Source organism: Rhinatrema bivittatum, chromosome 17, assembly GCF_901001135.1.
Source record: "Rhinatrema bivittatum chromosome 17, aRhiBiv1.1, whole genome shotgun sequence".
NCBI lineage: Eukaryota > Metazoa > Chordata > Amphibia > Gymnophiona > Rhinatrematidae > Rhinatrema > Rhinatrema bivittatum.
Window position 1 is genome coordinate 33,124,911 of NC_042631.1, and position 14,764 is coordinate 33,139,674.

The window sequence follows — 14,764 nt, forward strand, 5'->3', positions numbered from 1 at the left end:
GGTCATATAGGACCTCCCCTCGAATTTTTGCTTCTGACTCCACCTGCTGGACTGGGAGCATAACCCACAGTCTGGACTGATCCTTGGTACTACAGGAACGAAAATTAGCGGGTAAGAAATAATTTTCTTTTTTTGCCCTTTATTTCAAAATTTCATCACCTTTGGTTTTGACTAGATGTACAAAGCTTTTTTTCCCATTGACACACAACGTACATGTGGCCCATAGAAGGGAGGAGGAGAGGATCAGCCAAAATCCTGTATGCACCTCCTCAAGTAAAACCTTTTCATTTTGTACCTAATTTGCATCTTTATAGTTTAAAAGCTTTGCAGTCACAGACAGACGGACATTGCATGTGTATTCTAGAGATATGTATTTTTGTTTTTTAATAGTAAAGGGTTTCTATGATAAATTCTGGGTGATTTTTGTTGATCCTTAAGGGCATTTTGTGCATGATGGAGCAAGAATAAATTTTTTTTTTCTAAAAGCCAAGCATCCTGACTAGTCTCAAGGATGCCACATAAGCCGAGCTTGTCCCAAGCTAGAAAACGTTTTCAAAGTTAGCGTATCTAACTAGCAAGCTTCAGTTCCTGTGTATCCCTTTCCAAATCTACATCCTTTTGTAGTACATGTTCATTTCTAATCTTCATTCGTTATTTCTTTTTATCCAGCATTTTGTTGGTTTTTATAACAGACAAAAAAAAAGGGCATAAATTAGCACAAGTTTGAAAATTGGGAGCAGTAGTGCTGATCATCAAGGTTTCAACCCTGGCTACTGTCCATGCATCTTTTATATGGAGTCATAATTCAATCATATTGAAAAAAAAAGAAATACAAATAAATTCTTTCTAGAGTCAAGAGTATATCTCGCATTTTCTTAAGTCAAACTTGGATCAGAAATGGCCGAGCAGCGTTCAAGCTGCAAACTCTTGAGGAGTTTCCTAGGGCAACAGGTGTGTAGGGTGAATGCGATTGTCCAGGGAAGGGGACTTGGAGAGAAACTTTCTTTCTTTCTTTCTTTTTCTTTTTCTTTTTTTCTTTCGCTGAGATGCTGATCTGGCCTGGGGATTGAGGCTACAATCACAAAAATATAGATAACTGTATTTAAAAAAAAAAAAACGTGCTGTTTTCCCTGTCCCTTCTCTCCCTGCACAATAAGATCCACTTACATACCTAGTCCCATACTCCTATTTAAATTTCCCAAGGAAACTGCTTAAGAGTTCACAGTATGGATCCTCAGCCATATCTGACACCAGCGTGAGGTAACTGAGAGAGAGACTCCACTCTAGTAGATTTTTTTTTTTTTTTTTAAATGATTGAACTATGAATATATATATGAAAAATGTATACATGGATAAGAGACGAGATGGAAAACTTGGCAATTAGCACTACTGCTCCCAACCTTCAAAGCTTGTGTTAATTCAACCCCTTTTTATATCTGTTACCATCTATCCAATATATGCACATGTATTTTAATTGTTACTTTTGTACAATGTAGCTGTTAACAAATAGGAGAGAAATCTGATCCTAGTTTCTCTGTTTGTTTTGTTTTATTAATTCCCTGTTTCTGTAGACAGTGTCTGTAGTTGTGAGCTGAGCAGTCTCTTTTTTTTTTTTTGGCCATTCTGTGGCCGTAGTTGACCTGTTGAGCACGTAGATATACACTCTGTGACCGTGGACAATGTAAAGCTTCAAAGGAAAGCCATTTGGGGAATTGGGAGGTTCCCACCATATATAATGCTTTTCATGTATTTATTCCAAAGCGATGAATGTACAATATTTTAGATGTTTTTTTAATTTTTAATCTGGCAAATAAACATAAAAACAGAAAACATCTTTTCAGAAAAATTTTCTGCCTAAAGGGTTTTGGGTGGGACAACTGGCACACTGTTATAATATCCTAGCCAGTGTCCCATTCCAGAGGACCAGTCAGTCGGGAGTGGCTGAGGAATTGTACAAATTGTTTACTCCTAATTGCCTCTGACAGCTAGGTAGTCAAGGTTGTTAGCTATTTTGGAAACTCCCTCCCCGCCCACCCCCACCAAAAGAAAAAAATGGCATGCAGAGTTTTAGTTCATCTGTAGCGCCTGAGACTTTTCTTAATGGTTCATACAGTCAAACCTATTCTGCTGCAAGAGAAAGGGCATGGATTATATTTCCTATTCGTCTCAGTGCCCCAGAAGACGGAAGACTCAGACCCATTCTGGATTTGAAAACTCCGTACCAACTTCACATAGTGAAAAGAGAGGGAATTTATTTATTTATTTATTTAAAAACTTTTATATACCGGTATTAGTATGCATACATCATACCGGTTTACAATGTAACTTTAAAGGCAGAAATTACAATGAACAGGGAGGGCGAACAAGGAGGAGTATACAAAGAGCAGGAGGTGGAGGAATTAAAGCAATAAATAAAACTGCAACGGACTATTTACAGGAATATACAAGGCGTAGGCAAGCTACTTGCGGAAGTCAGTGTACTTAATCAGGGTAGGCTTGTTTTAAGTTTTTTTCTGAACTTGGCGTAACATGGCTCTAGCCTGAGAGTGGTAGGGAGGGCGTTCCATTGTTTAGGGCCTGCAATGGATAGTGCACGGTCCCTAGTAGAGGAGAGGTGGGCTTTTTTCAAAGGGGGAATGGAGAGGGTGCCTTTGTTGACAGTGCGAGTGGGTCGTTCAGTGCGTATAGGACGAAAGGGTTCATCCAACCAATTGGAATTGTGCGAGTGGATGGACTTGTGCACTATGGTTAGAATTTTGAAGAGAATTCGGGATGTGATGGGGAGCCAGTGGAGTTCTTTGAGTATAGGGGTAATGTGATCAGCTTTCCTTGAGTTGGTGATGACATTCTGGAGCATTTGGAAGGGCTTGGTGGTGGAGGAGGGTAGGCCGAGGAAGAGGGCATTACAGTAGTCCAGCTTTGAGGAAAGGGTGGCTTGGACGATGGTCCGGAAGTCATGATAGTGGAGGAGGGGTCTGAGTTTCTTCAGGATGTGAAGCTTGAAGAAACCTTCTTTGAGGATGGAGTTGATCTGTTTTTTGAGATTGAGTTGTTGATCTATGATAACCCCAAGGTCTCTTACTGTGGGTTGGGGTGTTATGACGTTGAAAGCTGGATCGTTGGAGATTGGTGGTTTGGGAGGGAGGTGAGGAGAGATAAGGAGCAACTCTGTTTTGGAGGAGTTTAGAGCGAGGTGGATGTTGGTGAGGAAGTCATTTATGTTGGCAAGACATGTGTTCCAGAAGGCAAGGGCATCTGAGAGAGAGTTGTGAATGGGAATGACGATTTGAACGTCATCTGCATAGAGGTAGAATTTGAGGCCGAGGTCTGTGAGGAGCTGACATAGAGGTGTGAGATAAATGTTGAAAAGGGTGGAGGAGAGGGAGGAGCCTTGTGGGACACCTTGAGACAAGGGGTAGAGTGTGGAGTTGGCGTTTCCTATCTTGACGGAGAACTTTCTGTTAGATAAGTAGGATTTAAACCATAGTAGGGCTAGGCCTGAGATGCCTATTTCGGATAGCCGGTTGATGAGGAGGTTGTGGTTGATGGTATCAAAGGCAGCTGAGATGTCGAGTAGGGCGAGGAGGTAACAGTTGCCTCGGTCCATGCCTATGAGAATGGTTTTTCCTGGTGTTTACTATTTCCTGCCTTGTGCCCAGTTGATATTTTTATTTTTCCCCCACAACAAACAACTCTTAGCCAGCTAATTCCATTCACAAGATTGTGTTAGGGATGTTTATGCTTAGAGAAACAGTAATTCCGGTTCATACTCCAGATAAATCCAGACTCCTGGGTTTTGCCTCCCTGCCAGCAGATGGAGACAGAGAAGAAAAGCTTTACTGACACTGCAACTTAACCTAGTCTGCCACCTGCACTCCCTCAGCATTTCTGTGTCTCCAGTAGATGGTAGAAATGTAGAACCTGCAGTCTGGAGTGAAAAGTGAAGTGGCACGTCAACACCGCAGCTTTTAGAGAGAGAGAGTAGGAGGAGAGTTTAATCTGAGCCCCGAAGACAGGAAGGTGATTGGAGCGCTGCCAGGTTACCACCACTTATCGGCCCCTGGCCTTGCCTGACCAAGTTTTACAGTAAGTGGTGGTAACCTGGCCATGCTCCAATAACCTTCCTGTCTTCCCGGCTCGGATTAAACTCTCCTCCTACTCTGTCCGGGCAATGTACAACAAGCTAGAAAACTGGGCTGTCCGGTCTAAAACTGGGCAGTTGGCCATCCTAGACTGTGCATGCTTCATTTCGATGCCTACAGTTTCTGCGCATAATAGTGTACATTCTGACTCTGCGCATAAAAGACCATCGCACTCTTTGGGAGCTGCCACAGATCCTTTTTCCTGTGAGCACGGGAATTACAGCCATCTTGGGTGCATTCGCAGAGGCTCCTGGGGAGACAGAGGATTCCCCTCCTCCCTTAGTGCCGGCCATGCAGATTCATGCGGAGAAGCAGGAAGCCTCTGAGGTCGAGGAAGCCTGCATGCAGGAGGAATCTGAGGATTCTCAGGCCTTTTCCTCAAATTTTGTGTTACTTCTCCACAGAGCCTGTCTGGCTAGAAAAGCAGCAGGGGAGAAGTGCTTGCGTACCCAGGGTCAGCTGCAAAGTGGCTCAAAGCCTGCTAAATGGCCCAAGGTGACCAACAAGAAGGCATTGGCTAGCATCTGGATGATGCATGGCTTGGTTGGGCAGCACAGTGACCCCCATCAAGGGGTCTGAAGACTCCAAAGGTGACACTGGTGCACTGGATGGGTTTCCGGGGCAAAGACCACACAGAACTTGGATCCTGATCCGGAAGAGGTGCTGGTGGTCAAAGGGACATCCCTAAGGTGGTCCATCTATTTTGCAGGGAAGAATTGTGATCCTAGATTCCACATGTACTTAAAGAGTTAGGCATAAAACTTCCTCAGGAGGAATCGGACCAGGACAGAGTGGACCCCGTCATGGACGGCTTGAGAGGTCCAGCTAAGGCCTTTCCCTTCCACAAATCAGTAAAGAAGTTTGTTGTCAGGGAGTGGGCCACCCCACAGACTGGTCTGCAAGTTGGAAGGGCAATGGTGAGGTTGTACCCTATGCTGGAGGAGGCACTCGAACATTTGTTGATTCCGAGAGTTGACGTCTCAATCTCGACAGTGACCAAGAAAATCACCATTCCGGTGATAGGGTCTGCCACACTGAAAGATGTGTGGGTCTGAAAGCTGGAAGCTTACCTCAAGAGAGGATTCCACTTTTTGGAATTTCATAGCAGATTGCATTCAGATACTATAGGTATTTCCCTATCCCCACAGGGCTTATGATCTAATTTTATACCTGAGGCAACAGAGGGTAAAGTGACTTGCCCAAGGTCACAAGCTTGGAATGGGACAGGTTATATGGCACATCAGTGCAACTATTGAAACACTGTCCTTGGACACCAGCAATTACAGTTTCATAATGACCCTCTACTTTCATTGGCTTGACTTGAATTTAGATACACTAACTGGCCCTTATCCACTAGAGTAATTTTATCCTAATATTCTGCAGGAGAAATATTCTACTGAATATATGTGGCTAAAAAGTTATTTGGATATCTTTACCTGGATAACTTTGCCATTCACCCTCCTACAGTTGCTGATAGCATGTGCTACCAATGTCACTGTCGGGTAAAACTCAGATAGCAACGTTGGTTTGCATATGCTCCAGTATGGCCGACGCATCACCAGGAGAATCTACAGTGCTCTTGTTGGCCTTGCAGGTTTTGGGGGTTCTGAGTGGGGTGGGAGAGTGGATGTGAGGGGCTCCAGATGAGTAGGGTGGAAGGCAGGAAGGGGCTGGAGCCAGGCCTGCAATTTTCATAATAGGAGGGTAGGAAGCTCCTCGGGCAGGTGCTTTTTTAAATGATATATTTGGGAGTTAGGAATGGGATTGGGTGCTATATGCCGACTTAAGTATTTTGGGAGTTAGGGAGGTGGGGAATTGGCCCTGCTGGCCTGGCCTGATGTGGTGTTTGGGGTTTTAGCTGGTTAACGTTAGTTATGGTATTGATAGAATATAATAGTCTGTTAATTCTGAGCTAGAGTAGAACTCTCCTGCCTGAAAGTTGCTGGTTAGTAAGGAAGTAGAGATGGCCCTGTTTCCCATTCAGGAGATGTGGATAATTTCCTGATTTGTGTGCCTGCACCACAGGCTAGATAAAACTGGCATTGTGCCAAACCTTGAAAAAGGGAAAAGTCCTTGATACCTACTCTCTAGCAACACCTGCCAGCCCACCAGAGTCGCACTGGAAGGGCTCCAGAAGGATGCTGGCATAGTTTGTGGCAGATGGGTGGAGGGGAATGAGGAGTAATGAAAGACGATTTCTTAGACAGCAAATTTTGGTTCTGTTTAACTATGACATAAATTCTAAACCATTACCAGTCAAGTTGATGGCCAAAAGACCTATTAAAAAAAACAAGGCCGATGTAATAAGACACGTGGGTTTTGATCACCGCGCGCGGCTGAAGCTGCCGCTTCCACAGGATGTGAAAAAACGTAAATTATGCAAACGATTTGCGTGCAGAAATCCGTGCGCGTACGGAAAAATGCGCTTACCTGTGCATGGTACAAAGCCTGTGTAATAAGCAGCTGCATCCATGCTCAAAACCCACGCCGATGATCTGCGCATAAAAGCGAGCAAACTGGTCTCCCTGTTAAGTGAAAGTATGACTCTCTGGAAAGTACTTTTTTAATATTTCCAGTAACTGTGCTGCAGAAAACATGGCAAATGTTTTCATGAATGCCACTTCACACTGGCATAGCAGCGAGATAGGTGCTCAGTTGGGCACCAATCTGGATGCTCGGGTGCTGACATAGGCACTCAGCTGGGAGCGAATATGAACACTCTGGCACTCAGAAAGGCGCCTAGCTAATCTTGCCACTCAGGCGCTGAGCTAGGCATTTACTTGGTTGCGAATCTGTACGATCGGGCGCCCAGAAAAGCGCCTAGCTAAGCTGGCCACTAGGACGCCAAGATAAGCACTCACGTAGGTGGTTTTCAGGACACTTGGACACCAACAGAGGCCCCTCCGACTTGGCGCTGACACTAAACTCGTGCCCTGACCATGGCGGAAAAAAACCCCGCACTAGCATTAGCGCAGCTCCCTGCATTGCCTGTGATTAACTAATTGCCTCCTTTTTTTGCCATTAGCATATATTAGCGCAGGAAAAACCACGGGTCTGTAAGTACGTTTCTACGTGCTTTTTTCCCCGGGCACAAAACTCTTATTACATCCCCGTGTTAGGTTTTGCGCGTACATCTGCAGACAAACCCGCGGCAGCTTCAGCGCACCTTATTGCATCGGCCCCCATTATGATTCCCTCTTCCACAATTATGTGTTGGGTTTCTTCTTACAGTGACTGAACGCATTTTTATTCCCCTGCAGTGGCGGATTATCCTAGGTGGAACAAAATGCATCCCGAAATCGGAGCTCCCTGATGACACGGAGGGCATCGCTGTGCCCAGTAATCGTCTGTGGACTCACCCTAGCGATCTAACTATTGCCCTGTCAGCCAGTACCCCCCTCTACCCACCTGGCCGCATCATCCACGTGGTGCACAACCACCCTGTTGAGCAGTGCTGGTAGGTGCCATTAAAGGGGGAGGGGAATGAGCACAGGTGCTCCCAGAGTGCTGTAAAAGAGGAGAGTGCATACTGTACCATAGGATATCGCAATGAAAGCTTTACCACACATGGTAATGAGGGAGCTGCACAGCTTTCCCTGCGCGACAGTTTCAGCCCAGGAGAGCAGCGATTATGGCCGCATTGTGTTTCCTGGGTGGCATGGGGAAGTCTTCGCAGCGCGACGGTTGTAACTCTGAAGGGAGCACAGTGGGATTGGGTTCCATGTGGGGATTTTGATCTACTTTGTATAATTGCACATAAAATTGCTGCTGGGCAGACTAAATGTTTTGGTCCTTCTCTGCCATCATGTGCTGTGTTACTATGTTATGTGACTGGTCAGGTTGTAATACTTCCATTAGGCCACAAATATCTATCCAGAAGCTATCATTAAGGAGCTGTATAAGGCATCATACCAGGCTAATAATTGTGTGCACCAAAAACTGATTAAGGTGCACCCTTAGTGTTTGTAATCTATTCCGATATAAAACATGTATTTCATGTGCACCAGTGTGCAAAAATCAAATTCATACATGGGGAGAACAGTTTTCACAAGTATTTTACACAGATTGCCAAGTTTAAAAATTGCCCCCTCAGAGAGGTTCAAAGAACAGCACTGCGCCAATGTTCACACTGCATTCTCTTTTAGCCAGGCCATACGTATTTTGCCTACATTGGCTTTAACGTGCACAGGTAAGTGGATTTTCAAACATGCTCGCATGAAGGACCTTCCCAGTTTTACCAATTAGTCCACCAGTTTGCCCAGTCTAGCTTGAGGTCATCCAGACCCCTCTGGTTCTTCAGCTTCCACGCCTCCTAGCTGACCCAGACCCCTCACCCAATTGTTTTGAGCCTAAATAGAGATTTAAGCAGACTTGCACCTCATCGAGAGCAGAAGTAAACATGTGGGACTCGGAGCCCCGCCATATGCTGAAGCCCCACTGGATTTAAAATGTGGATTTACGTGTACATTTTGGCCCGCAACATACCCCAGCTCCACCCCCCTCTTTCTTTTCTTTTTTTTTTTTTTTACATGTACATATACGCAAATAATTTGTGGCTTCTAAAATCTGCATTGCTCACGTGCAGCCCATATACTCGCATATATTTATTTATTTATTCTTTTTTTTTTATACCGACGTTCATGACAAGTCATATCACATCGGTTTACATTAAACATAGGTGAAGTACATCGAACAGGGGTGAAAAACTTGGTAACAGAGTATTAACATATTTGGCAGAACCATTTAGAGCATAACAATTTTGAGCAGAAACTAAAATGCTACATCAGCATTTCAACGCAAATAATGTTTTTAAAATTCACCCCTTGGTACGGTGGTACTTGTAGCTAATTTTGATGCCTTTCAATACAGGAGGTTTTGAAAATGTCCCCCAGAGTGCTAAACAGAGCATTAAGGAGAATAGCACTCTACAGCAGCCGCTTTTTTTGACATCACAAATGCCTGACTCCTTCATATCCTCTTCATGGGGAAGACCATTTTCAGTGTGGTAGAAGTACCTGGCAGGATCCCAAGGCAGTGGCGTGCCAAAGGTCTCTGGCGCCCAGGGGCCAATGCATTTGTGTGCCTCTCCGGGTTCTTGTACTAATGCTTAAGGGCACAGAAAATCAGTGGCATCTCTAGACAGAAAAACTGGAGGGGGGGGAGCCAAAATGAGGAAATTTCATATCACACCCACTTCCATAGCATGGCCCCCTGCTTTAAAATTGGCTATAAAAAAAAAAACTTAAATTCCAAATGGTCTTCTGCATAATTTAAAAAAGCTGACTAGTTTCACACTTCTAGTAAAACTACTATTAAAATTATTTGATGGCCTCATTTAACTAATTCTGAATGGCTATGAGAGTGAAGTCTGGAATGTATACAGGAAGGGAAATAATGTCAATACGAATCCTGCACCTCCAGTTCTGTAAAACACACTGCGCATCCACAGAAATCCCCCCAACATTGGAGCTTGGATGTTTCCCTTGGAACTCAACATACAAAACAATATTTTCAAATTCTGGTGTCACCTCACAGTAATAGCAGCACAAACTCCTTCCACTGCCAGATACATAGTGAACTACCACAAAACCCTGCAAAAAAGACCAGTCAACATCTATACAGCAAACCTATTGTAACGTAACAGTAATAATACCAAGGAGTCAAACAAGAACCCTACCTGTGAAAAAGCACAGGTAAATATTACACTGAGTCCCAGAATACCAATTCACCACCTACTGGGAAAACAAAACTCGCTTGCTATACATCCCTACACAGACACTACACACTAGCAGAATCTCTCATCAAGGTCACACGCAAAGAGCAGAGACAGATCCTCACCAAATACAGAATAAAGGATCACAAATTAGACAAAAACTGAAATGGAAACCCCAAGAAGCCAGACTCTGTGTGTAACCATGGAAAAACAGAATCATCATTCCGCATAAAACAAATAAAATCAAGAAACATAAAGCATCAATTATAATAGTAAAACCATACTAATAAAAGAATATTTTAAAACTGCTGACCAATAGAATAACTTATATTAATTAAAATCATATACATTTTTAAAAATATTCCCAAGCACCAATAAATATTTCAAAACAGCACACATATCAAATAACACCCAATAATTAAAACTAATAAGTATTAAAAAAAAAAAAAAAAGCCCCTGCTGTCCATACCTGGGAACCCTTGATTTCCAGTCACCCTGAGATTGTCAAGGATTAGGAGGCTGGGGGGGACATACACTTTATCCTCTCTCTCTCACACATTACTACCTTGCCCATTCTCTCTCACACATATATGCTCTTATACACACCCACAACTTCTCTTACAGACACAAACACACTCTCAGGCTCTAAGACCCTCTCCTCTCTCCCCATCCCCCACACACAATCTCTCACTACCCCAGATTCTCTCATATACACGCACGCTCTCACTCTTACTGGCTGCCACACACACACACCCACCCAGGCAGGCTCCCATTCATTCTCTCTCTCACACACACACACCCAGGCAGGCTCCCATTCATTCTCTCACACTCACCCACACACCCAGGCAAGCTCCCTCGTTCCTTTGCTGCTGCTGTCACTGCTGCTGCTGCTGCGTGGCTATTGGGGAGGCGCCGAACTCTTCCACTGGCACTGAAGCCCATTCTGTTGCCTCCTCTATGCAGGCCCTGCGGTATTAAAAATTTGTTGGGCTTCCATTCCTCTATGCTGATCTCGTACATCGTGAGATCAGCATAGAGAAAGTGCTACTCTTGTACATTCCCAAAGACAACATATGCCAATTACTAAAAATTAAAAAAAATTATTTTTTTTTTACCTTTGCCGTCTCATCTTAGTTTTCTAATTGGTTGGTCACAGGCTTTTTTTTTCCATGTTCCCTTTCTTGGTCTTTTGCCAGGGTTTCTTTTTTTTCTGTTTCTTCTCTCTCCACTTGTCTTCTTCCCTTCCTCTCTCAAACACACACTCAGATTCTCATTCTTACATGTTGTCTGTCTCTCTCTCTCTCTCTCATATTCACTCACTCTCACATACTGTCTCTCACACACACCCACACTTAAGCTCTTACTCTCATACACTCTCTCTCACACACAGGGGCTCTCATTCTCACACGCTATCTCTCTCTCACACAGACACATACACACTCAGGCTCTCATTCTCACACACTGTCTCTCACACTGAGCTCATTCTCAGATGCTGTCTGAGGGTAAATGGTAAATAAATTCCTTGCTGCTTATCCCAGAGATAAGCAGTGGATTTCTGCAACTCCACCTTAATGGTTTATGGACTTTCCTCCAGGAACTTGTCCAAAACATTTTTAAATGCAGCTACACTAACGGTTTTCATCAAATCCTCTGGCAACGAATTTCAAAGTTTAATTATGTAGTGAGTAAAAAAAATTTTTTCTCTTATTAGTTTAAAATGTAGAATTTAGTAACTTCATTTTGTGTCCCCGAGCCACTGTACCTTTTGTACTATTTTGTAACCCACCCAGTATAGTGGATAAAGTAGGATATACATTTTTTTTTTAAATAAATAATCCCACAGGATTTAAAAATGCCCCCCATAAAGTGAAAATTGGCATCACCCGCTCTTCACGATATTTGAAACATGTGCTTGGATGCTGCCATCTCGATTGGACTCTGCTGTGACAGCTATTAGCTCTGAATTCTGTGCAAGATATGGGCACACTCCAGGAGACACTGGAATTTGCATTTGTTACTTTGGCTGTGGTTGTCTTTCATCTTTTTTTTTTGAGTAGTAGCAGAGATGGAATCTCAACTATTGCACATCAGTTGCATCTGTAGGTGGGGCTTGAGGTCCATGGGTGCCAAATTCCAAAAAAGGTTATGATCTGTGGCTCCCCAGTGAGAAGTTGCTACAGTGGCTGGGTTTGAGAAAAAAACAAAAAACACTGGTAGCTGCAAATAAAGGGCCATGGAGCCTTTGCTTCATGACACCTTCTCCAGTCATAAATACTATTATTTATGATGGGCAGGGACTGGTTCCAGTTGATCTGGAAGCTAAGGTATGGAGGAAGGCAAGCCAGAGAGGAAAAAAAAAAGCTTAATCAGTGGGGGATGATAATACCTGAACTGTTCACGAGATGGTAGACAGGGGTGAGTGGCTTCCTAGCACTGTATATCGTCCTTTATAAAACACTGAGATAAAAGAGCAGTACAGACAAATTAATACATAATCTAGTCAATTATTACATTCTCTCCCCACATCATTTTCACTCAGAAATCAGCATAGGAAAGTCAAGCTGTCAAATGAGTATCCTATCTTATGGAATAGCCAATATATAAATGTTATGATGCATGATGGGAAATCTAGACTTTTCTGCTGAAAGTCTCTCTGGAATTCGTGTTAGACTAACAAAACACAAAAATCTCTAGGTTAAAACCATATATTTCTAATTGGGATGGACATTGCTACCTACTGTTGACGTACACAGTAGATGCATGGTAGTAAATATTTTGATACATCTGGTTGCTTGCCACATACATTCTGTTTAAGAGTAGTATTAGATATAGGTTTCCATATACGGTATAATGGAGTCTATTTTAGTGTGTTGGCAGCACAACTCAAGCATGGAATGATTTACCATGTCCAAAGTGATGCGGGAGTGTGGTGGTGGTCTTGTGGAAATGGGTGTGTTGGGTTTACCACGTCAAAAAAGAAGGTGATGCTGGGGCCAAAAAAATCATCAAATGGAGCAGAGTGATTTTTGAAGCCCTTCCTCAGTTGCTAGCTGTGTGGATGACGTGCAGAGGAGGTGGGCCAGTGATCTTCACAATCTGTTGAAGTTTGAGGAGTTGAAAATGAAGGGTGTTGTACTTGGTACTCTGGGGCATTGCATACTGCAACTACAGATAACCTCTCAATCTCTCCTTCCTTCCTCCCTCCCTTATTTTCTTCTCCATTTTTTTCCTTTTTTCCTGCCCTTCCCTTTTTTTTTTTTTACTTCTTCCTGAGCGGCTGTTTTCTCTTCCTCTGATTCCCATCCTCAGCTTCTGGGAGCAGGACGAGCCAACTTATTTTGCAATCTGGGGAAACAACAAAGCCTTTGAGGAAGTGATTATATCACCAGCAATGCTGAATGAGCATCTGCCTCATGTGGTCATGGAGGGACTCAACAAGGTAAGAGTGACACCCCGAGGGGTACTCAAGGTGCTGAGGGTGCGAGTTTCTATTTTGGATAGGTCCAAACCAGTTTTCCACACCCCCAACTATAGAAATTACTCTTGACTTGCCTTCGCCCTGGGGAATGAACTTGCCAATTTCAAAAGTAAGGCACTTGGGTTTCTGCAGCAGCTCAGATGTAGATTCTGTAGCCAGGCTTAAAAAAAAAATAAAGCAGCACAGTCCTTTGAGCCTCTGTGATACAATGGTAGATAGTTCTGTAAAAAGCAAATTTTCAAATGAACTTTTTCAAGTTTTTATTTATTTTTTTTATTTTCATATGTAGCTTTCAAAACTTTGTATGCATCCGAATTGTATTTTTCCTCCCCATTTTTGGGAGGTGCGTTTCATTCCTCTTTTCTCTCACCCTCACGCAACATTCTTGCATTCTTTCTCTTTAGATTCTCCCTTTCTGTCCTCCTTTCCTTCACCTCATCTTTTTCCCTAATTGCTTCTCTGGTTCCTCATACCCTTTCTAATTTTCGTCTTTGTTTTCTTCTTCTATCCCAGCCAGCTCTCACATTCCAACATGCCCCCTACTGCTGGTGCCCCATGGCTCTGTTTACTGTGCCAGTAACAATTTAAACACAAGTTACTGTCTACACTGTGGGGCTCATAGTAACTGGAGCCCTGTGGTGCCAATAGGAAAGAATCATTTGCATCAGCAGTCAGAGGTAGCGGAAATCAGGCAGTGGAGGAGGAAAAGTGCGGGAGCCTGTGACAGGGCAGGAGCAGCTCTTAGTCGTGAGAGCTGAGCAAGGGTGCAGGAAAGTACAGTGGCTACAGTCAGCCAGGAGAAGGAGGCTACGTTGGCACTGGTGGGAGGAGAAGGAGCAGTAAAAGACGACCTTGGGAGCAATTTGCTGTGATTCCATGGCAAAAGGCACATTCTGCAGCAGTTGCCACCAACAGAGAATTGTTGAACTAGGGGCTTTGTTTTAAAAGCAGCAGCTTAAAGTTGGCTCAGTGGCAGTGCTGCACACTGCTGTGCAGAGAACTTGTTTGATTTCTAGGCCAGAACTCTGCTCCCTAGGGAGAGGCCAAAGCTGGGAATGCAATCGAGGCAGCATTCACATCCCCAGAGGAGGAAAGTCTGTCATCACTCTTTGGTACACTTATTAGAGGGATTCAGGACCTATCCTTTTTGCATTCTGGATGAAGCTGCAATGAGTGGTCTCCAACTGAGGACTGTCACTGCAATGACTGGGCTAAGCAAAAATGGAGAAATGTTTGCTTACCTATTAATTTCATTTCCTTTAGACCTGCTACACCAGTCCAGACAAGTGGGTTATCTGCCTCCATCTTTTGGAAGGGGGAAGTTATAAGACTTTCTCTGTGACATCATCAGTACTTACGTATGGGCAGAAACGGTTAAAACCAGTATTCCCAGGACAAAGCAGACAAATTATAAAAACATGACACCTTTTA

The 14,764-nt window shown here is 43.6% G+C and overlaps 1 protein-coding gene across 4 annotated transcripts in view; it reads left to right on the plus strand.

The window, feature by feature from the left end:
• The window catches only part of DAGLA (diacylglycerol lipase alpha), a 210,630-nt gene that overhangs the window by 178,552 nt on the left and 17,314 nt on the right, over positions 1 to 14,764 (plus strand). For all 4 annotated transcript variants that reach the window (XM_029582183.1, XM_029582182.1, XM_029582184.1 and 1 more), the window contains exons 17-18: positions 7,403 to 7,599; positions 13,165 to 13,294. In XM_029582183.1, the coding sequence (XP_029438043.1) occupies positions 7,403 to 7,599; positions 13,165 to 13,294 (327 nt within the window). The remainder of the gene's footprint in view (positions 1 to 7,402; positions 7,600 to 13,164; positions 13,295 to 14,764) is intronic.